Source organism: Manis pentadactyla, chromosome 14, assembly GCF_030020395.1.
Source record: "Manis pentadactyla isolate mManPen7 chromosome 14, mManPen7.hap1, whole genome shotgun sequence".
NCBI lineage: Eukaryota > Metazoa > Chordata > Mammalia > Pholidota > Manidae > Manis > Manis pentadactyla.
In genome coordinates, this window is record NC_080032.1 from 63,817,474 (window position 1) to 63,841,320 (window position 23,847).

General features: G+C 52.9%; 1 protein-coding gene across 3 annotated transcripts in view; it reads right to left on the reverse strand.

Moving 5' to 3' along the window:
- The window catches only part of VWF (von Willebrand factor), a 138,856-nt gene that overhangs the window by 83,857 nt on the left and 31,152 nt on the right, over nt 1-23,847 (reverse strand). For all 3 annotated transcript variants that reach the window (XM_036910125.2, XM_036910124.2, XM_036910123.2), the window contains exons 7-15: nt 22,735-22,951; nt 21,127-21,249; nt 20,304-20,415; nt 19,284-19,330; nt 11,719-11,855; nt 11,124-11,262; nt 9,856-9,956; nt 3,593-3,788; nt 2,773-2,988 (exon numbers count right to left, since the gene is read on the reverse strand). In XM_036910125.2, the coding sequence (XP_036766020.2) occupies nt 2,773-2,988; nt 3,593-3,788; nt 9,856-9,956; nt 11,124-11,262; nt 11,719-11,855; nt 19,284-19,330; nt 20,304-20,415; nt 21,127-21,249; nt 22,735-22,951 (1,288 nt within the window). The remainder of the gene's footprint in view (nt 1-2,772; nt 2,989-3,592; nt 3,789-9,855; nt 9,957-11,123; nt 11,263-11,718; nt 11,856-19,283; nt 19,331-20,303; nt 20,416-21,126; nt 21,250-22,734; nt 22,952-23,847) is intronic.

The window sequence follows — 23,847 nt, forward strand, 5'->3', positions numbered from 1 at the left end:
ACTCCTGTACCCACCCCACCAAAGTGGGCGGCACTGGGTCCCGCAGCCCTCATTCTCCCTGGCCTCCCACAGAGAAATGGCCCAGCCCCCAGGAGCCAAAGGGAAGTACAGCAAAGCAACAGTCGCTAGGAGGATGGGCCCTGTGTCCCTGGTTCCTGGGCTCAAGCCCCAGTTCTGCCATTCATTAGTGACATGACTGGGAGCAGTTTCCTCACTGGAATATACTAATATCTATCCACCTGGGCCGTGGGGACAGTGGTGTGAGCTAACAAACACCTCCTCACACGTGGTAAGTGTTCATGCTACTGTTGTCATTATGGTTAAGATACTTCTGATCACAATCAGGTGGAGGCTCCCAGCCCCAGTCCAGCAGGCCCCGGGTGGGGGGGCTGTCCCAGAGAAGGCTCTAGGCCTACGGGGACAGGGCACTCCTGGATTCTGGCCAACACACAACGCACTTTCTGGGATCATGGTTGTCTCGTGAGCACCCTGATGGGGAAATTCTTTGCTGGCAGGTGTGGGGAGCACGCCACCCTTCAAAATGCTTTCCTGCTGCTGATCAGCCTTTGCTGGAGAAATGAGAACTTTGCTCTGGGGACACTTCCCTGGGGCCACCAGAAGGCTTCGCCTCTCAGGTAGAATCCATCTCTACAGCAGAAACCCACTGGCAGGGCATTTAACAGAAGCTGTAGAAGGAGGCCATGACCATGAACCTCAGAACTGGGCGGTGGGGGGTGGGGGGACCCTCTGAGAGCCCTGCAGCCTCCCACCCCACCCTGCAACTGCCCTGGGCTTGGTGTCTGTGGGCCGCTGGAAAGGGGAGCACTGTCACCATATTAAACGTCGATTTTTTCTGAACCTGCACAGATGCTAGGTCGTCAGGTGAATACTTAGTGAGGGCAGGCTGAGATGGGACAAGCGGGACAGCAAAGGTAGGAACCCCTTCACCCCACTGACAGTTCCAGGATCAAGGCACATTCCACCTGTTAACAGGCAGCTAGCTGAGCTGAGAGCTTTCTTCTCTGACAGACTGACTCCAGAGCTGGCTTGGAGCCCTAGGAAATTCCCCCTGCAGCCTTCCTCCCCAGAAGAAGCAATGTACAGCCTGCTGGGGGCTGGGCTCAGGGTGCAGAGATGGGAAGGCTTGGTCCCTGCCTTCAAAGATCCCTTGGTCTTATCTTCCCAAAGGAAACGTAACCGATGTGCAAGGGAAAAAAATGTGTATGCTTCCCCCGTATCTCCTCACAGCACCCCACAAAACAGACAATGGTCAGACCTCACTGCATGAGTGTCCCCAACTGGTGTGGCCTCCTCTTACTGATGGACTTAGTGGTTTAGGGAGCCCTGGTTCACCTCCATATAAACCCCTAGAGACAGATCCTTCACGTCCTTCAAAGTCCCCAGGGAAGCCTCTTCCCAGCACCCCTCACTTCCTGTGGTGTCTGTCGTGAGGCCTCGGAGGGCAGGAATGTCTCCAGCCAGACCTCAGCCCTGCCACTGCGCAGGCCAGCCCGTTCCCTCCTGGCCTGTTCTCAGGGGAGGTTAAGAAGAACTGTTCTGAGGCGGGGGGCGCCCAGGCACAGAGCAGGGCAGTCACAGCAAGCTGCCAGCAAGGTCTGAGGCCCTGCCCACCCCTGCTGGCCCACGCCCCGTGTTGGGGGTGCACTGCAGGCACCTCCATACTTGCTCCCTTTGGCCCCTACTGTTGCCTTTGAGCCTCCTTTATGAGCTTGCTTAGGCTTGAAGCATGAGCTGGCTCATTGAACCCGAATAGCAACACTTCTAGGGCTCCCGTAGCTACACTTCTCTTCAAAGACATGATTCAAGCCCCTTCAGCCTTCCTCGTAGCTCCTATTTTCCTGCTTCTCTCAGGGCCACCAACATTTTCATCTCCAAACACATCTACTTCACCCTGAGAATCAGCATATCCACGACCCCTTGCCCTCCCAGAATATCCTCCTCACTTCTACGTGCTGCTGCTACTACTCCACCATAAGAATGACACTTCTGTGCTAAGACAGCGCCTTTTAAAAGCCTGGTTGAGAACACTGCCTCCAGAAAGCCTTCCTTGATTGACCCTGCCTTAATCTATCATTTTATTCCGTGTGACAGGCACCTAGTAGGGAAGCAGGGCCCATCTGATCTCAAAAAGGAAGGGTCAGGCTCTACAGCACTCACTGCCTGGCCATGTGGGGCCGTGGCAGATGTGCCCAGAGCAGCCACAAAGTGAGCACACCGTGTAGCCACCCGAGGGACTGGAGTGTGGGACAGATACCAGCCCTAGTGCCAGGACTCTTGACAGAGCACAGTGAGACTCTAAAGTCAGCAGGGGACAATGATGCATTCAACTTTCACTTTATACAAGGCCACTGACCCTGGCCGGGAGCCCAGCCTCAGACAGGGGTGCAGGGACCCACTTGGATCCAGCACCCACTGGCTCCTCAGCCTGGCCATGCATGTACTGAACAGTAGGTGGCAGCAGCTCTGCTTGGCAGGGACTCCAAGGTTCTAGGCCTCCAGGGTCTGGGGTCCAACGAACGAGCCTGTCCTAGGGGAGAGCCAGTTCCCACCACCCTGTTCTGCTGGAAGATGGGAGGGAAAAGTGGCTGCAGATGAACAGTTCCCACAACCCCTGCTTGTCAGATGCCCCCAGGCTGGTTTCTGAAACCAGCAAGACAGACAGTGCTTTGAACAGGACACGTGGGCAGAGCCGCAGGGCATGCAAGGTGTTTGGGCTGGGCTGTGGGGGTGGCGGGCAGGAAGGGCACCCACCACAGAAGCTGGGCTCCCGCCACGCGATGCGCATGCCTCTCCAGGCACAGGCTGCAGCGTAGCTGGCCACAGCGCTGCAGAGGCAGTCCCTGCCATCGGAGCAGGAGCAGACGTCATAGCGGCAGTTCTGCAGGTAGGGCAGAGGACTCACGGCGTGGTGGCAGGCCTCAAACTTGGAGGACGTCAGGAGGGCACACGCCTCCTCGGCAAATCTGGCTGGGGGAAGGAGGGGGGCGAGCACCACAGCCGCTCAGTGCCAGACCCCGGAGGACATGACAGCCCCCACTCTGAGACCCCCCTCTCCAACTTCTGGCTCAGCAGCACCCGGCACAAACGCCTTCTCCCACCTGCAATGTTCCTTCCACAGCCAATACACTTTCCTAATTACTTTCGGCTTAAACACATAATAAACTGCATTTCCAGAGCACACACCCCCTGGCAAAGGGAGAAATAATTCCATGGTGGGTTGAGTAAGATGGAGAAGGTAATGCAAGACTAAAAGTTTGCTGCAGATAAATCTGCTCATGATCACCCCAGTGGGTGTTATGATAATTAAGTTCTGAGCTGGTGTGGCTGCTGCTCCAACAGAGAAGGTCCGGGAGCAGGAACTATGTGCTGTTCTTGTTTTCCCAGGGTTTGGCCCACTAGGGGTGCTCAGTAAAGGGACTATGAAAAAGATTATCCAGATGCAGATATTCGAAGGCTGCTGGTAAGCAAAGTGCCCCTCCACCCCGAGGGGGGCGCCCTGTCCCCCAGAATGCATGGAGCCTTGGAGACCTTAGGGCCCTGCCGAGTGCACCCCCCCTCCCAGGCTCATTACTCAGGCGCGGGTTGAGGTGACACGGGTCGCTGCTCTGCCGCTGCAGGTCTTCACAGTGCCCGTGCAGCTTCCAGGCGTTCCCGAAGTCCTCCACCAGGGCCTCCACCAGTCCTGCGGGCGTGAGGAAGTCATCGCCCTTGTTGCCGTTGTAATTGCCACACAGGCCACAGGTCCTCCCAGCGTAGACAGGGGACAGCTGCGCAAGAGGGGGACCACCTTGGAGCGGCAGCTGCCAATGCGGCCCCAGCTTCCCTTCTCTCCTGAGATGATTTTCATCAACAACGCTCCCCAGGGAAAAAACAAGTATGAATCTAATAAACCGCAGCTAAGCTCTAGATGCAGAAGGAGAGACGGAGCTAACTGCAGTATAAGCCTGCCACCAGCAATGTCCCCACTCTACCCCGTCTGGGTCAGAGACCAGTCGTGCCCCGCAGGATTTGGGAGATTCTCTAGGCATTTAAAGATGGAGACACTGAGTCCCAGAGAAGGAAGGGGACTTGTCCGAGGTTGCAGAGGTCGTGGCAGAGCAGGGACAGTGGCCAGCTGAGCCCCAGCCCAGTGTGATCTGGCCGGTCACTGGGGATGCCCAGGCCAGTGGGTCCCGACACCATGGGGATCAAGTGCAAAGTCAGCACCCCTTTACCGAGCACTTCCACAGTCACACCTGCAGGAGAAGCAGGCCGAGTCAGTTATGACCCCAGTCCTTTCAGAGCTCATGCTTGGTGATCGAGAACAGCACCTTTCTAACTATGTATGTGAAATGCAGCCACTGAGCATCACTGAAGAGAGAAGGCCATAAGCCAAAGAGGACTCTGGGGGTTGCAACCGGAGAAGGTGGGGTCATCAAGGACGCTGGGGCACCTGCCGCGACTGGGGGGCCGGGGTCAAACTCCAGGCCATCAGCATGCTGCTCATTCTCCAGCTTTCTAAGCCCGAAGTGCACACTCATGATAGGCTCGCCTTTCACTCTTCACAGCTGGGGCATCCACTGCTTCTATTGCCAGGGCCCCGATTCAAAGATGCAGCTGGGGCTGGGGCCCCGGAGGCCTGACTCCAGTCCTGCACGTAGTTAACGTGGCCGGTTGTCCCGCCGAGTTCCAAAACCCTCACGTGCCAGCCTGGGCCCCTAAGGTCATCCTCGGAGCCCATTCCAGCTTCCGGCTCTGACTTCACAGAACGCAGCATGAGCCGTCTAGTGGAAGGTTCCAGACCCATGTGAAACGTACCCAAGGAAATATCATTAAAAGAAAGAGGATGCAGTAATCTTTCCTTGCTTCTTTACAAATATCAAGTGTTGGCACATGTAAATGTAAATCCTGACCAGGCATTTCCTGTCCCTTCTCTGCTTTGCTTACTCCCTGGGATTTATAGCCTTCTAATATATGATATAATTTACTTATTGGTTTTGTTTATTGTCTGTCTTTCCCCATAAGAACTGAAACTAAATGAGGCAAAAGTCCTGGTCTGTTTTGTTTCACTGATGTAACCCCAGCCCCCAGAATGGTGCCTGTGGATGCTCAATAAATATGTGTTGAAGGAATAAATGGCTAAACAAAGGCCTGAATAAATCTGTGAGTGGTTGCCGCCTCCTCCAGATGCAGGCGGAAACGCAATGCCAGGCCTGAGCAGAACAGCCAACTTGGTGATGAGCTTTCCCAGCCCTCTGCCACCCTCAGCATCCTCTCCCCCTCGTTCTCAGACCCTTTGCACACTCCCCCCAGAGCCCTGTGTTGCTCCCTGCTACCGTCTGCCCCTCCCTAAGACTCCATCTTCATCCATTCCCTTGGTCCGCTGGCCTGTCTCGGAGATCAGCTCAGCCCAGAGTTACCAGACCTGGATGCCAGGGTCCAACGCAAGTCCGACATAACCCCAAGATCAGGGGTTTGGAAAACACGTTTGCTCTCTGCAGGAGATCTGGGACCAGTGACACTTCTGACAGGATGGGGACTGTCAGAGGTCTTTTGTACACCACTCTGCCTAAGGCTGACCTGCCAGCCCCCCAACCCACCCAGGTACAAGGCATCCACATTTCATCAGGGGAAGGAAACCAGGGAGCCCCAGGCAGCGCTCCCAGCCTCTCTCGGGGTGACTGTGTTCCCCCTGCTGCTCCCCTGTGTCCTGCCTCCAGGGAGCGTCCTCCACCGGGGGCCCCACAAACCCCACCACAGTCAGCATGGTGACACGCCCCACCTCCTGCCCTGTCCACAAATGCACACTTTCCTTTCCAGCCCCAACCAGGGAGACATTCCCACAGGCCACGGGGCCCCTGCCGCTGTCTAAATCATCTTAGGTTTGCTAAACTGGCCAAACCCCAGATCACCCTGCACCCCATTTCCACAGAAGGATGTCGCCTCAGGGAGACAAGGACCAGGAGCCTGAGGAGGGGAAGGGCAGCAGCCCCAGACAAGGCATTCAGGGCTCAGCAGAGCTAAGAAGAAACTGCGCAGGGGAAGATCACCCTCTCTGTGACCAGGGGATGACAGCGAGAGTGGGGTGGCTGATGGGGGTGCAGGAGGCATTGCTGGAATCAGAGAGTTCAGGGCCTCGCTCTGCACCCAAATGACTGCGAGATGAGGCAGGTTACCGTCTTGCTAAGGCATGAGGGATTTTCATTTCCAACTACAAATGATGGGTTGACAAGCTCTCCCACACATGTTCTGTGGTCTGTGGTCATCAGGTTTAGTTTTTATAAAAGAAAAAAAATGTTGCAGATGACATGGTATTGTACATAAAAAACCCTAAAGACTCCACCGCAAAACTACTAGAACTAATATTGGAATTCAGCAAAGTTGCAGGATACAAAATTAACACACAGAAATCTGTAGCTTTCCTATACACTAACAATGAACTAATAGAAAGAGAAATCAGGAAAACAATTCCATTCACAATAGCATCAAAAAGAATAAAATACCTAGGAATAAACCTAACCAAGGAAGCAAAAGACCTATACCCTGAAAACTACAAGACACTCTTAAGAGAAATTAAAGAGGACACTAATAAATGGAAATTCATCCCATGCTCTTGGCTAGGAAGAATTAATATCGTCAAAATGGCCATCCTGCCCAAAGCAATATACAGATTCGATGCAATCCCTATCAAATTACCAACAGCATTCTTCAATGAACTGGAACAAATAGTTCAAAAATTCATATGGAAACACCAAAGACCCCGAATAGCCAAAGCAATCCTGAGAAAGAAGAATAAAGTGGGGGGGATCTCACTTCACAACTTCAAGCTCTACTATAAAGCCATAGTAATCAAGACAATTTGGTACTGGCACAAGAACAGAGCCACAGACCAGTGGAACAGATTAGAGACTCCAGACATTAACCCAAACATATATGGTCAATTAATATTTGATAAAGGATCCATGGACATGCAATGGGGAAATGACAGTCTCTTCAACAGATGGTGCTGGCAAAACTGGACAGCTACATGTAAGAGAATGAAACTGGATCACTGTCTAACCCCATAAACAAAAGTAAATTCAAAATGGATCAAAGACCTGAGTGTAAGTCATGAAACCATAAGACTCTTAGATAAAAACATAGGCAAAAATCTCTTGGACATAAACATTAGCGACTTCTTCATGAACATATCTCCCCAGGCAAGGAAAACAAAAGCAAAAATGAACAAGTGGGACTCTATCAAGCTGAAAAGCTTCTGTACAGCAAAGGACACCATCAATAGAACAAAAAGGTACCCTACAGTATGGGAGAATATACTCGTAAATGACAGATCCGATAAAGGCTTGACATCCAAAATATATAAAGAGCTCACGCACCTCAACAAACAAAAAGCAAATAATCCAATTAAAAAATGGGCAGAGGAGCTGAACAGACAGTTCTCCAAAGAAGAAATTCTGATGGCCAACAGACACATGAAAAGATGCTCCACATCGCTAGTCATCAGAGAAATGCAAATTAAAACCACAATGAGATATCACCTCACACCAATAAAGATCGCCACCATCCAAAAGACAAGCAACAACAAATGTTGGCGAGGTTGTGGAGAAAGGGGAACCCTCCTACACTGCTGGTGGGAATTTAAATTAGTGCAACCATTGTGGAAAGCAGTATGGAGGTTCCTCAATGCTTAAAATAGAAATAACATTTGACCCAGAATTCCAGTTCTAGGAATTTACCCTAAGAATGCAGTAGCCCAGTTTGAAAAAGACAGATGCACCCCTATGTTTATCACAGCACTATTTACAATAGCCAAGAAATGGAAGCAACCTAAGTGTCCATCAGTAGATAAATGGATAAAGAAGATGTGGTACATATGCACAATGGAATATTATTCAGCCATAAGAAGAAAACAAATCCTACCATTTGCAACAACATGGATGGAACTAGAGGGCATTATGCTCAGTGAAATAAGCCAGGCAGAGAAAGACAAGTCCCAAATGATTTCACTCATCTGTGGAGTATAAGAACAAAGAAAAACTGAAGGAACAAAACAGCAGCAGAATCACAGAACCCAAGAATGGACTAATAGTTACCGAAGGGCAAGGGACTGGGGTGGATGAGTGGGAAGGGAGGGATAAGGGCGGGGAAAAAGAAAGGGGGCCTTACAATTAGCATGTATAATGTGGGGGGGCGTGTACGGGGAGGGCTGTGCAGCACAGAGAAGACAAGTAGTCATTTTACAGCATCTTACTACGCTGATGGATAGTGACTGTGAAGGGGTATGTCGGGGGGACTTGGTGAAGGGGGGAGCCTAGTAAACGTGATGTTCTTCATGTAATTCTAGATTAATGATACCAAAAGAAAAAAGAAAAAGAAAAAAATGCGGCTAATTTGGAATTCTCTCAGGGACTCTAGGACCAGAGAAAGAACATGGCCTCATGAGGACGAAGGAGGCCAGGACGTCATCAGGGATGCCCTGGACAGCCAGCGCAGGGCTGCACAAGGGCCCTGTGCACCCCGGGACCCCGGGATGCAGGAGGGGCCCTCCCAGGACCCTAGGAAAGATCCAGGCAGCGGTTCTCAAAGTGTGTGTTGGAACCCGTGGTGTGTGTGTGGAAGGGTTGTGGGGTGCGAGGGGGGTACCTGAGGCCCTTGCAAGGGGTCCATGAGGCCAAAGCTATTTTCATAATAATACTAAGGCCTTATCTGGCTTTTTCCTCCTCATTTTCTTATGAGTGCACAGTGGATTTTTCCAGAAGCTCATGACATACAATATTGCAAATGATTGAATGCAGAAGGAGATGTGAGACGACAGCCGTCTTCTGTGAAGCAAGCCATTAAAGAAACTGGCCGAGATGTAAAACAGTGGTGCTCTTCTCACTACTTATTTTTGTTTGGGAAAACACTTTTCAAAAAAAATGTTTATATTAATATGTAGTGGGTTTATTATTGCTATTTTTAAGTGAATTCATAAATACAAACATATATTTTAAGTGTCTCTGATTTAGTTTCCAGTCTGGTAAATATTGATAGATAGAACCTTCCTGAAAGATCTTGGCATCTCCAATAATATTTCAGACCGCGAAGGCATCTGAAGACCCAAAAAGTGAGGAGTGTGGTGTAGTAGACAGGATGCTGCCCGGGGAGCTGGCCTGGCTATGCCACGTGTCGGCTGCGTAGTGCTGGGCAGGCCTCCCAAAGTGCCTGAGTCTTGGTTGCTTCATGTATAAAAACAGCAGTGACTATTTGCAATGCCCACCTTCTAGGGAAATTTCCAGAGGAGTAAAACATATAGGGAAGCCCTGTAAAATATATGGATTGTTATCCAAATATTACTCTAGGACTGCAGAGAACAAGGGGACGTGGCCATTTGCCTGCAGAGGCCCGGGGCCTGGGGAGGGACCTGGCAGTTCCCAGCACAACCCCCCCAGGCGGCAGGATGGCTCTCCCGGAAGGGGTTTGCCAAATGAGGTCTCAGCTGTGAGTCCCAGACTGGCTGTTCCCTCACTGCCCACAGCAGGCACTGTGTGTGGACACCCCCTGCGCTCATGCCTTGTTGCAGCGAGGAGACAGGGCAGCAGATCTGCCACCTTCCCAGCCCTGCAGGAGCCCACCCAGTCTGCAGGCCCGTGTGGTACCAGAGCCCCAGAAGTACGAACCCCACCACGAACAAGGGGCATCCAGACAGCAAACACCAGCCTCTCTTAAACAAGAGAGGCCTGTTCCTCACTCTGGGGGTGCAGGGCCTGGGGAGAAAGGAATTCTTCCCCCACCACACAGAGCCACTCTGCCGGAGCACAAGGGGCACTTTGTAAGGGCCGGGCTACAAGGGGCAGTGCTCGAGAGGGGGCCTACCTTCACCAGCAGCCTCCCTCGGCCATCCCAGTCCACCTGCAGGTCCTCCCCATAGCTGAGGCGCACGGAGGCCATCACAGTGTGCTGGATACGGAGGTCACCTGGAACAGAGTAGGGACAGGATTTAAGCTGAGATCTGCAGAAGGCAGGGTGGTGACAGCTAGATGTATCACGGGGAGAGATGGGTATCCAAAAAGGAAGGTAACAATGAAAGCAATGAGGTAGGGGGCAGGTGGGTATGTCCACGACACTTAAGGGGGGATCTCGGAATGGGGTGATCGGGTGGGTGAAGTGCAAACAGGGCTCTCTAGAAAGGTGCCTCTGTGTCCCTGCTGTGGCCTGCCGTTCCCCCTGCTTCCACAAGAGGGCATAAGAGGTTCCTACGTCCTAGGCTTAAGCAGGTGCCAGAAGCCAAGAGCTCTGAACCGTGCACCCCGATGCCTGAGCATGCCCCAGGCCTCTCTGCCCTTGCACACCACTTCCAGGCTGAGTTACTCAGTCCTCATGGCTGAGCGATGTTGTATGTAAAGCAGAACGCTGTATGCACAGCAGCTCTTGCTGGAGATGAGGTAGAAGCATACCTCTTGCCCTGGAGAAAGGCGTAAGGGGACAAACACAACCTTAATACACGTGGACATGCTGTGTGCGCACGAGCCCAGGTTCTCCCACTCTGTACAATGTCGTGACAATGGCCCACAGGGTGGCCAGTGGTCATGGAGAAGAAGAGGGCAGGAATCTGAGAGCCACAAACTCACAGCTTTGAGGGTGAAGGTGGGGATTATGCTGTGCAAAGGGGCACAGTGCAACCTGGCAGTCACTAGACAGGTGGGCTTTTCCCACAGGTGACAGGGGACCACCTGGCTTTGCCCCATGACATCCTCTTACCATCATCTCACTCGCCACCAGCCGCCCTCTTCCTGACCTCTCAGCATCAGCCTTTGCTGCTTTCCCACCTCAAAGAGGAACCAGAACCAGTGTCCAGCTCCCAACATTCCCCTTTGGCCAAGTGAAAATCCTCTTGAGTCTCTCTTCCCTCTTTGCTCTCCCCCAGGCCTGGAGCAGCTTCCTCCGTTTCCAGGCATCCAGCCAGCTTCCTCTGCTCCTCCTCCTCCTCCAGGAAGCCTTCCTTTCTTTCAGAGGTACATACCAAGGATGCTCTGCCAGCCTTCCCTGACACTGCCACAGAAGAGGCGAGCAGTGGGCACCGCTCGGGGAGGGGCACTGCAGGGCCAGCTGGACCAGGCCCAGTGGAGGCGGGGTGGGCACACCTTGCTGAAGGGGCATCTGGACGTCTTGTCCATCCATGGACACACCGCCCCCATGCTTCAGCTTCACCAGGCTGCTGTGCAGGTTTGGCAGGCGGATGGTGACGGAGCGAGTACAGACAGCATCCGGGTCATCAGCACACTGCCAAGAGGGGCCACAGAGTGATGTCACCACAACCCCACCAGTGCAGTGCTGGGATACATGTACTCAGAGAGAGACCCCAAACCCAGACAGCCCCTGGCCTTCTCATACAAACAGCTCCAACCTCACAGAACAACCTCTGTGCCTGGGCTCCCTGGCGGTGCGCACAGAGAGGCCCTAAGCCAGCCCTCGCCCCTGCCCAGCTCCCGTGCCCTCTCCCATCCTAGTCTCCTATAAAAACTGCAAGCCTCTGGCTTGTCCTCCTGTTCCTTGGGCCTCTTGTTCCAAAGCCATCCAGGACTCCAGTCCTCAGGGAACCCCCCACACTCTACCTGTCCTCACCTTTGCTCCATCCTCTGCAGAAAGGAAGCACCCACATTTACCATGGTGGCTCGGCAGAGGATGGGACCTGCACACCCCACCCAGCCACTCCTGGGCGGCTCCTGCCAGGCTCACCTGCATGGTCTCAATGACGATGGAGAAGGAGTGGTCCCGGCAGTCCCGGACCAGCTGGTACTGGCAGACCCCACTGAAGGTGAAGTACCTGCTGTCAAAGCTCTTGAAGTGGGACTGTCCTATGACGAGACACTCTCCTGGGGGCACACGGAGAAAGGGAGGAAGATCCAGGAGGAAGGAGGCCTCCTGGGGTGACACATGGCGGCTGGACAGGGGCTCCGTCCCTCAGAAACCCCGTGGCTTTCCCACACCAGTCTGAGAACGAGCTCTACAGGGGCTGGAGTCACAGCCCATTCCTCAGCCTGCAGAGGTCAGAGTAGTGGTTCAGTTCAAGCCCTCCTTTTAACAGGGGGGCAAGTGGCAGAGCCCCCCGTGCAGCGGCAGAGCTGGACCAGACCTGCAGCTCCAGGCTCCCAGCCCACTGCAGCCCCCAGTCCTGCCCCGCAGCTGCCACTCAGGTTCTGGCTCTGCTGGGCTCAGGTGCCACCAGGCCCAGGGAGAGGCCTCCCTCTGCCCTGGCACTGTGCGGGGCTCAGGGACGCAGTCCCAGCCAAGAGAGGCCCTGAAGGCAGAGGGCAGAAAGGCCAGCCCAGAGGGGTGCTAGGGAGGAGGAGGTGGGCAGCAACTTGCTCAGCAGCACAGAAGCCAGGACCTCAGCCTCGCCCCTCAGCTGAGGGGGGCTCTTGGGCCTCCTCATGGGCATGTCCAGGCTGGGACTTCTGTCACAGGGGCCAATGGGAGCCAGGAAGCCCTCCGCCATGATCTCCCCACTGCCTACACTGACACGTCTGTGAGTGGGCACGAGGACTCCCCTTTGTCACCCCACAAATCAGAGCCCTGGACTCAGCCCCACCCAGCCACCACTCCATCCTCCCCCAGGCCCCTGTCCAAGCCCCAAGCCGTTGGCCCAGAGCAGCTCAGACCAGAGATATATCTCCTGGGAAGTGTCCATGCAGGGGGTGTCTGCCACCATCTCCAGGGATTCTGCACTGGCCCCACCCCAGCTCAGGGCAAACCCATCTCCAGGGCCCATCGTGGACCCTCTGAGGCTGGGGCAGGATCTGGACCCCTTCCCAGCCTATGTCTTTCTGCTCATCTCGGCCTCCTACTCTATAGGAAAACAAAAATAGACACACACCACAGTCGTTCCATGCAACAGGGCCCTCCTTCACCATCAGACACCCCGACCTCCACACAGCAGTGTTCTCCACGGCACTGCTCCAGTCTAAACCTGAGTCCCACCAGGAGGGTCCCACAGCCAGTACCCCCTGGGCCCACTTCCAGGGGCTGCTGCGGGGTCCTGTCATGCCGTCAGGAGGCCCCCAAAGGCCTTAGGGAGATTCCAGCTGCCCATATCTGTTAAAGACAAACTCCACAGGTCCCCACCTCCCCCGCCGTGTGCTCACATTTGCCCCAGAAGGCACAGCAGTTAGCCAGGGGCCAGGGCCAGACTGCACGGTGGGACTCAGGGAAGGCAGGGTGAGGGCGAGTAGCCCAGGCTACAGCGTCCCTCTGCCAGGGCAGTTGACCCCTGCCAAAGGGCACTGACCAAGGGGACACAGTCCAGAGAAATTAGGAGAAAGGAGGAGGCCCCAGGTTATACTCATCAGCATCACATTCTGAGATAACATAAACTGGTCTTTGTCCCTGGTTCCTGACACTGCTTCTCAAGCCTTTGAAATTTCCTAGATGAGAGGAACACCTTTTATTCTAACGAATCCCTTCTTGGCGGGTTCCTAGATAGCTTCAGGATGGGAGCTGGTTACCGGAAAGACCCAGGCCTGGTAAGAGGATTGGAATTTTCAGGCCCACCCGCCAAGTTCCAGGGAGGGGAGAGGGACTGGAGGTAGAGTCAATAATCCATCATGCCTACATAATAAAGCCTCCATAAAAACCCCTAAACAACAGGGTTTGGAGAGCTTCTGGGCTGGAAGCTCTCTATCTTCATGCTATCTACATATATATCATATCTACATGCAGGAGGGGGGCGTACCCCAGCTCCACGGGGACAGAAGTTCCCGTGCTCAGGATCCTTCCAGATCTTGCCCAGGTACCTCTTCATCTGGCTGTTGATTCATAACCTTTTATATCCTTTACAACAAACCAGTAATAGTAATTAAAGTGTTTGCCTAAGTTCTGTGAACCATTCTCCAAATTATTGGACCTAAGGAGGGCATTGTGGGAACTTCCAATTTATAGCCAAGTCTGACAGAAGTGGGGGCCCTGGGGACCCGAGACTTGTCACTGGCATCTGATGTGGGCCCAGGCTTGGGCTGAGCCCTTAACCTGTGGGTAATTAGTGTCAGAACTGAATTGAATTATAGGACACCCAGCTAGTGCCCAGAAAGTTAGAGAACTGTTTGGTGTGAGGGAGAAACACACATTTGGCGTCGGAGGCATTGTAAGTAGACACACAGCATGCCTTCCCGCTGCACTGCGCCCCAAGGACAGAGTGGCAGTGGGTGGGGAGCAGGGGAGTCAGAGCAGAACAGTCAATAAGGTGGGGCCAGGGGTCATCCCAACTGATTGTAAATGTGCTGGGAGTCCAAATCCACTGATGTCACAGGAAAGCCTTTATAAAATGGTTATTTTTTAGGACCCAGCACCATTCTACAAACAGGGCAACATGGTCCTTTGTGTCAAATGTTGTGACCCTCTTGCTGTAAAATGGGTGGGAATTCTTCCCCCGACTTTTCTGTTTTCTCAAGAGCACTCTTATCTGAGTAAGAAACTGCACTTCCGTTATCTTTGACAATGCCCAGGAAAAGAAGGGTCAGCGAGAAAACATGCAAACATTTGCAAGCAAAACTTTCAGGGCTGGAATCTAATCCTTGCATCTGATTTCCTGCTCTGACCCCCACTGATTTGTGTTCTGAACTTTCTCGGGAATCAGAAGTCTAAATTATAGTTCGCTTTTCTCCTTGGTACAGTTGAGGGCTGGAGCTGCAAGCACAGATACCCAGGGGCGTGGATGGGTGAGCGGCTGGGTAGCAGTCAGCCCCCAGCACAGAGATGTTAGCCAGAGCAATGGGCCACATGGCAGTGCCCACCCAGCCTGCCCAGGGCTGGAACGCCCATACATTCCCAGAAAGTTGGTCGATCAGCAAAAGGCAGCCTCTGACAAACAGCTGGGCCACCGCCAGAGAAGGCGGGTCATAATAGTTAAGTGGATGAATGAAAAGCAGGTGATTCTTAAAAAAGAGCCTACAAAGTGGAACCGCCAGACTCGAAAGCAGATCTGCTCCATGAATAAAGCTCCTCCCTCGTGACAAAATAAAAAGAAGTCTCCCATCTGATGGAAGTACCTTACCTCTTCTAAACAAACCCTTTTGTTTGCAGTAAGGGAGCTGCTCCGCCCAGCCCGCTAGCTTCCATCCTTCTCTGTGCAGCTACAGAAATGCCAGCTTGTAGGCTCTCAGCAAAGCCACTCAGACTTCCTCCATGTCAGTTTTCACCAACGCCTGCCTCCAAATCATGGTAACATGATCTCAACCAAATGTGCACGAAGCATCTCTAAGTGCCGTACAGGTACCATCTCACCTTCCGCTCCCAGGAGGTGGTCATCGTCATCCCAGGTTTACAGATAAGGAAACCGAAGCACAGGGGAAAACTGGCTCAGGGCCCCAAGATGGTCAGACAGGGATTTGAACCTGGGCACTGCAGTTCCAGAGCCCAGCACCACCCTGGGTTGGCCCTGGCAGTTTGTCCTAAGCCTCATTGGGTAGGGGCCAAGCCTGATGTCATTCTGATCTGGCATAGACACAATGGGGTCTGGAAGCAGGCACAAGTGGAGGGAAGCCTTGCAGAAAGCTGATGCGTGGCCTGGCCTGGAGGGTTCCGCTGTGATACCCAAAGGAGACTCTGAATGACCCCAGGGACTCAGAAGCCCCAGGTGAGCCCAGGCACTTAGAAATGCGTGCTCTGACTGGAGGTACCAGCCCTGGATGACTCATCACTGTCTCAGTCAACCAGGAAGAAGTTTCTCTTCCTTCCTGGAGGCCGCAGAACAGTTTGAATCCCAAGGTTGAATTACAGGGCTGTGTTAGAACGCATCACAAATTATCCTGAACCAAGTGAGTAACTGATTACACGGAGGCCCTCCCCTCCGCCTCCAGACCAGGCAGGCAGGCCCTCTAGCTCCCACACTGCCAGGCCAAGTAGGCTCTGGCCCTGTCTCACTCTCCTGCCCCACCTGCCCCCGCCACACCCCGCCTCACACCGCCTCTCCCATTCCGGGTTCCTTTGCGCGGCTGCCTGCATCTCAACCCTTCTCTGACCCTGCTTAGTAAACAGCCGTGACTGTGAAGATGGACACAGCTAACATTACTGAGCATTTACTGTGTGTCAGGTGACAACAGCTTCCATGGGATGAAGCTGCTATTATCATCCGTATTTTACAGATCAGCAAACTGAGGCTGCAAATGAGTAAGCATTTTGCCAAAAGGTTCCCAGCTAGTGGGTGGTGGAACTAGAATTTCAACCAGGCTGCCAGCATCCACAGCCCAGGCTCCCAGGCCCAGCACACTGCTACCTTCCCGCGCTCCTATCATCTGGGCCACAAATGGAAAGCCCCCCTTCACACCTTCCCAACTCCAGCAGAGGGCCTTCCACAGTCTTCCTTCAGAAGTCTGGAATTCTATAGCCAGAGCTGTATCGCTACAGGCACAGTCCCCATGAACAGGCACCCTCCTTCCTCATTAGCTCTCTGCACACACTTTCGGCTCAATAGGAACTGAATTCGCAGAGCTTCTCTGGACAGTAGGCTGCAGAGGAAAGGGACTCTCCAGCTTAGAGAAGGGGAAGTCTGCAGGCTATGGGGACATCACAGCGTTGCCTGGGGTTGCCCTAATTCTTAACCAGAACGAAGATGTGCAGCGAGCAATGAAGGCTGAGGAGCACGGCACAGATGCTCCCGTCCCCCCGCCATATGGACTGACACTCTCGGGGCAACTTTTTCTCCCTCCCACACCCTTACACAGCACTCACTGTGCTAGGCAGCCTCTAAGATGCCCCACCACAGTCCCCACCTCCTGTAGTCATGTCTCTGTGATCCCTACACCTTGAGTGTAAACTGGGTGTGTTGACTTGCTTCCAGTAAATATAGTACCATATAAGTGAAGGATGCACTTTGGAGATCAGGTTTCTAATGGATTGTGGCTCTGTTTTGGTGGCCCCCTCTCTCACTGAGTTCACTCACTCTCCCTCACTGAGGCCACTTTCCCTAGAGGAAGCCAGCCGTCATGTCCATGAGGCAGCCCCACAGAAAGGTCCATATGGTGTGGGATCAAGGCCTGCCAACCATCACAAGTGAGCTTTAAAGTGACCCTCCTCACACAGTGGAGCCTTTAGATAAGACCACAGCCCCAGTCAATAATTTGATTGCACTGTCATGAGGGACCTTGGGTCAAAGGCACCCAGCTAAGCCATACCTAGATTCCTAACAAAAAGATAATCTGAGATAATATATGTTGCTTGCTAAATTTGAGCATAATCTGTTATACAGCAGTAGACAACTGGTACACTCTCATCTTATTCCAGAGAATCAAAACCCAGCTCTCTATTTCTAAGACTCACAGGATCAGCTCCTCCAGGGACTTCAGAGAAGCCCAGACGGCTCTGTTACATTAGCAGAGCCAAGCATATCCCCTTCCAGAACCTTCCCATCAGGAGCTCTACCAGCAATCATCACACTTGCTGAATCATGGCAAGGTGTAGAAATATGCCTGTGTAAGTGTCTATGTACAGGTAGGGATGGACTGGGAGGCAACGATGAACTAACCTCCAGACCTAGAAAAAGGGGGTCAGAGCCAAGGCGTTGAATGTGCAGAGCAAGAGCTTAATGATTGTGTTGGCAAAATATCAAACTACTCTTTAGGCTGCAGAGTTAGAGCTTGTTATTTTCCCATTGAGACATTAAGAAAATGTCTTGCATCCTCACCAAAGCTTCTAAATGTTGAATTGAAGACCAAGGGATTGTATTGTCTGCCCCAGACCCAGACCAAGGACTCCACCATGGATGCAGTGGGTGTTCACATACTTGTTGGGTGGATGGATGGACAGATAAATGGATGGACGGATCCGAGACCCTCCCTATAGAAAGTGATTATTAAGAATTCCTAATCTAGTAGTCAATCTGACAAAACACAATAAGCTGAATTCCTAATTCCATCCACTGTGTCTCACAGATCTTATACAATGAATGCTTATAGTTTAGACATTTAAAAGTTTTTCACAGGTTAATTGCAACAACTTCATTTGTCCTTCAAAGGGCTCCTCAGGTCTTTCACAGGATGTGATATGTTAATTGGAGCACTGATATCACTTGCTAGGGAATTCTTTTGTCCTTCATGTTTCCTTCAAGAACTGCACCAAAGATACACTGAGCCAGACTAACTGACCCAGTCTTAATGCCCATTTTCCATCTAGTTCCAGAATTTTCCCAGTATATCGGGTACTAGGTATGGTCCAAAGTGACCCTAAAGCCACAGACCCCAAATATGATCCCAGAGAGCCCGGATATCCAAACTCAACTCCCTGCCAGCCCACCAAAGCCAATGTGGCCTCTTGGGGCCCAAGGGAGGGAGCCTGTTCTCTGGCTGTTCTCACTGCAGTTTTTTTATCATACTCTACAAACATGGGAACCCACAAAGTAGTATCCAGCATGCCAACTGAGGCTGAGCCTGCCTTTAACTAAGAGTAGGGCCTCTCCAGAGCTCCTGAAGGAGAAGATCCTCCTGCAAAGGTACATATCAAGGACTAGAAAGGAGAGAAAAGGGAAAAGCAGAAGTCGGACTCCTTGTGAGTTTGAGCCCTGTCTCTGTCACTTAGCAGCTGTGTAACTTCAGACAAGTCATTTAACCCCTCTGGGTATGTTTACTGTTTTGCAAAATGAAAATGAGTTGTACCTGCCTCAAAGGTTGTTGTAATGAGGTAGTGCATGTAAAGTGCTTAGCATAGTGCCTAACACGCAGCAAACATCATGAGAGTGACCTCAGCCTGGAAAACCATTAAGAGGAGAGTCAGGGTCACTGAGTGTTGAAGCAAAAGGGCACTTTGAATGGGCCAAGTTTGCATTAGATAGAAGAGTTGGAGCCAAACAGGAGAAAGTAAAGGGCAGTGATCATAAGGCAATTCTTCCTAAATAGAGTTTCCAGGACAGGGACAGGGTAGGAAGAGGCATTTGGTGGCTTGACTTTCCTAGCTCATGGACCATGCCAAGGTCATCATATCAGGCATTCCAGAAAATTCTCACTTCAAGCTTAAAGAATTACCAGGTCCCCCTTCTTCTTAATCTTGCAAAGAATTTGTGTCATCTTTGCTTAGTCAGCTGTGACCTTCAGTTCTTACAGCTCATTCAACTTTCATCCTTAGCCCAGGTACATCCCCCCTTTCGGCTGTTTCAGGGCTTCGCTCTGTTGGCCCATGAGTGGGTAGCACTGCTGAGGTCAAGGGACTGCATCCAGCCTGTGCAGAGAGGCCATCTTCTCCCTGCCTTGCTCTGTGGCCCTTCCTGCCCAGGAAAGGGGGTCACACCTCTGCACTTAGAGAAAGGAAGGGTCACCTACCTGGGCACTCTTCGTTGCTGCAGACCCACAGGCTATTTCGGCAAATGCTGTTGGGGAGAGAAGCACAGGTCATGCTTCTCTGCAAACACAAGGGATCTGGTGCACACTGCAGACCCCACAGCCCCCAAAGGAAGGGGTCTGGAGAAGAAAGGAGCTGATGCTAGTGGGGTCTCTATGAGGCCAAAGATGCACAGGACAGGGCTGGGGGTACAGAGGAATCTTGGACATAGCGCCAAGGGCAAGAAAGCTGGCAGAGAGAGAAAAGAGGAAAGAAACCAGGGGATCCAAAGTCCCTGAAAATCTCCTCAGACACTAATAAATGTGATTCCTACCACTCCTGTCCCCCGCCCACAACACACAGCTGGTGGGAGGGACAAAGGGAAGGCTGGTTGGAAGGGGTGACACCCAGAACCACTGTGGGCATCCCACGGACACTCCTGGAGACTGCCAAGCACGGAAAGACAGCAAGGGAAGAGGCTGCAGACAAAATGGGAGTTATTCTCCCCCGTGTGCAGAGGCCAGGCAAGCCGGCCAGAGGAAACACCCAGAGGAACTTCCTTAGGACATGACTTGGGCCAGAGACAGCAGCCCGGCTGGGCGTGGCCAACTGCAGAGAGCCGCGGGGGGCAGCCCCGAGTGAGTCTGCCCCAGGGACTGATGCCCCGCTCCACCTAGGAGATAGGTGATCTCCGGGAGAGAACTGCCCCTGGCTTGGGGACTGCTGCTCAGTCCCTCTGCAAGGAGAGAGAATCGTTTCTTAAAGCACAGCCTGGGGTGAAGCTGGAGATGCTGCTGGCATGGAAAGGGCCCTGCCCCCCCTGATGCCCCCTCCTCTGGCATATCTGTAATGTAGTCTTCACTCCCTATCACTGACTTCCCCAAACCACCCCCATGGCAACCTCTTCTCCACCCAGGCCAGGTCCCGTTTCACCGGCCGCTGCCCCCGCTGCCCAGCGGCCCTCCCACAATCCACGGGCAGCCCGCTCCCGCCAGCCCAGGCCACACCGCGGCCCCACTTACCAGGTGTTGCAGTCTTGGGAGAGGGATGCACCCGGAGGGTACCGCTTCCCGGAATGCACGCAGGAGCACTCAGCGCGCTGCACGCAGCGGCCGTCGTCCAGGAGCTGCCCCTCTGGGTTCAAGGGCATAAAGGCAGAGACTAAGCCCGGGCATCCTCCCCACTCACCTCACAGCTATGGCCTCCCTGTGGACTTCCCCAGCTCACGGCTTCCCAGGAAGCCCAGAGACCCTGTTCTGGGGTGCGGATCTTTCACATCAGTGCACCGTGAGGGAGGAGGGTTATGAATCTCCACTCTATCGATGAAGAAATGGGGGAAAGAGTTTTGTGCAAGGTCTTCCAGTAGGAAAGCCATGAGTGGAATCGCAGAGAACTCACCCTGAATAACTGAGCAGGGTTTCTCACCAAAGCCCACAAAGTCCTGAGAAGGACTTTCTGGTGCAAAGCTCTTTTTCAGCTGAGCCACATGGCAAACTCAGGAAACATTCTAAAATATCTTTCTCCCAGACCGGTTCCCTGACACTTAACTGAGAAAACAAAACTGCACTCAGAGTGGGCCCCGTGTTCTCCCTGTTGGAGTCCACACCACCCTTCTGTTTCCTAGACACATGTGCTTTCGCGGATACCGTAAAACAGGAAAACATAAATTAAAAATAAATGCCAGCTCAATCCCGATCACTCGGTACAAAGACATTTTTTTTTAATAAATAAAAAGCCTCTGAATTCAGCAATGGGGAACAAACACAAGTGGCCTTCATCTGGGCTCCCCATGCCGTGGGCACTGGCAAGGTCTCAGGGCTATAAATAAAGCAGGAACTTTATTACCAGGGCAGCTGCACCCATCCACACATTGCTCCTGACACACTTCATTGATGTGCAGGCTCTGGCAGGTTCTGGTGCAAGGGGACACACACTCCTTGTACTCCATGCCAGCAGGGCAGGCCGGTCCTGAAACAGAGAAGTCAGGAGCCTCCCCAGAGTGGTCCCTTGGGGCAGTCTTTCACAGGCCACACCACTCGGGGTCTCCAGGCCCCTTTGCTGCCCTCCATCTTCAGGGCCCCAGGGCCATCTGTACCCCACTGGCTCCCCAGTAAACAATGTGCCCTCCAAGGCCACCCTGCCAACCACCCGTCCCCTGAAGGATCATCATATGGGAGGGCCTGGCCCAGACTTAGCAGGGTCACCTGGGGCCACCACCCCTTTCCCTTGGTCTCCATGAATAGCCTGGCATATTTTTGCTCTGCTACACTCTGTCCCTATCTCCTAAAACCCTCTAAGGGTGATACCAAATTCCTCTGGGCTGAATACAAACGTCCTCTTGGAGCCAGGCAAGAAGTAAACGGTATTCTCCACCACATCCCCCATGAGGGGTCCTCTTCCCCATGAACTGGCCCTAATCAAATGCTCACCCAACACAGAGCATGCAACATTTATGCCCACTCCGCCCACAAGAGTGACACGCATTCTGTATTTCTTTCCCCTGGGCACGGACCACCTGTGGAGCCTTACACGGAAGCAGCTGCCCTCCCCGCTGGACCCAGCTTCCCATGGGCAAGGGCTGGATTTCCTCTGTCTCTCGACCTTGTGGCCGACTGATGCTCAGGCCAACTGAAGGACCAGAACGTACCAATGCTCTTTTAGGGGTTTCATGACACCAAACGATTGTCCCAAACACCTTCCCCTCCAAGATACATCAGTTATCCCCCCATCGCGCCATGCCTTCAAAGACCTAAGGAGCAGCCACTCCACCTTACAGAGAAGCCAGCTGCTAATAGCCACCTTTCTCACACCCCCACAGCAAGGATGAAAGCTATAATTCATAAGCTGAAAATACACAAACTGGAAATCGTGTGTGCAGTGTAAACCTGTGGCCTGTCAGTTGGTGCCATCTGCATAACTACTGCAGCCTGGCCATCCATCTGCACAGCTTTCTCCATCAGGGGAAAGTCTGGGACAGAAGAGGCTTCTTGCAAGGTGACCAAGAAGTTCCTACTTACTCGGTAATGTGGGGATGGTAGCAATGACAGAGTAGGGGCCCAATGAGATTAGATCAAAGCCCCAGGCACCATGAGGTGGGGTGGAAGGAATGGTGGCATTGCCAACCTTTTGCATCCAAAGGATAGATTTCCTGAGGGAGTCACAGGAACCCGAGGGAGGCCTGGCATGAGGACAGGAGCAGAAGAAAAGACACGGGCACTTGGGAAGGCCCTTCAAGCCACATCCTTTACAGGAGGCTGGCCCCAGCATGGCAGCACCCTGTGACCAGGTGGCAGAGGCCGGGAGCTGAGCAGGATTCGAGCCCAGGAACACAGAGGCCTTGCAGGCACTAGTTAGTTGGGGTGTGGCAAAGGCACCACCCAGGAGCTCGAGTGACACCCCAGGACAGACCCCACCCCTCGCCAGCCCCCAGCACCTTCCCAACAGCTGACTTACGGCAGATGCTGCGGTCAGCCCAGTCGTGCAGCACCATTCCCTGCTGGGCACAGGCCCGGGCGTACTCCAGGAGGGCAGCGCAGGAGCACCTCGGCCCCTGGGCACACGTGCACAGAGTCTCCTCACACAGGGCCACGAAAGGCTCAGGGTCCACCAGAGGGTGGCAGCGGGCAAACGCCGAGGCACTCTTCAGAAGCTGGCACTGCTCCCACAGGCCCTGCAGGGATGAGAGGCACCTCAGTGAGGGCGGCACCCATACGACCCTGGCTCCTCGGTGAGTCTGCATAGTGTCCCGCCAACACTGAGTGTGGCTCTGTGGTGACCTCAACCTGCCCGAAGCCTGGGGAAGCTCCCTGACACCTGGTGCCTGGTGGGTGCTTACCAACATTCGTCAAATTGAACAGTCCATCCATCAGAGGAAGGATATTGAACTTATGCTATGTGAAGTGGCCCAAGGCAAGGCTAAGCTACCTCCTCACTGAGCCCTGAGCCCTGGAAATGCAGGGTCCAAGGCCGCAGAGTGGCAGGAGGTGTCCCATAAAAGGGAAGAGCAGCTCTCTGCTCTCTCTGCAACAGCAAAGAGCTCTGCACTTGGACTCAGGCTGCCCAGGACGCTGATCAGAATCTGTTTTGCACTAACCTTGCTGCCTTGACTCCCGGCCCCTGGTCGTTACAACAAATGAGCAGGTGGATCAGTGAGTTTTATAAAGTAGAGATTCCTGAGATTTAAATTCACCAATGTTAGGGTTGGAGTTCAGCAATACATTTTCGCAAACATTTGCCAGGCAATTCCCAGGACTAGACAGGACCAGTTCCCATCAGCAAAAACATGTTAGGATTCTACAAAATGTGCCCCCCATCCTCTGCCAGGCGAGGGCTATTCTTGGGTTTTACCACTTATCTCTAAAGTGGGGGTGCATCTTACAATCAATATTGCACTTTGATTAGCTGTAGCTTTTTTTTTTCCGGACTTGAAAATAGACTCTGGAATCTCATCCTACAGACTTTTATTCAGGCATCTTAATAATTCTATAAGCCATCTGACAATAAATAAATCCTATAATAAATCCTTTTTATTCAAATTGTCTAGAGTAGAATCTGTTATTTGCATCA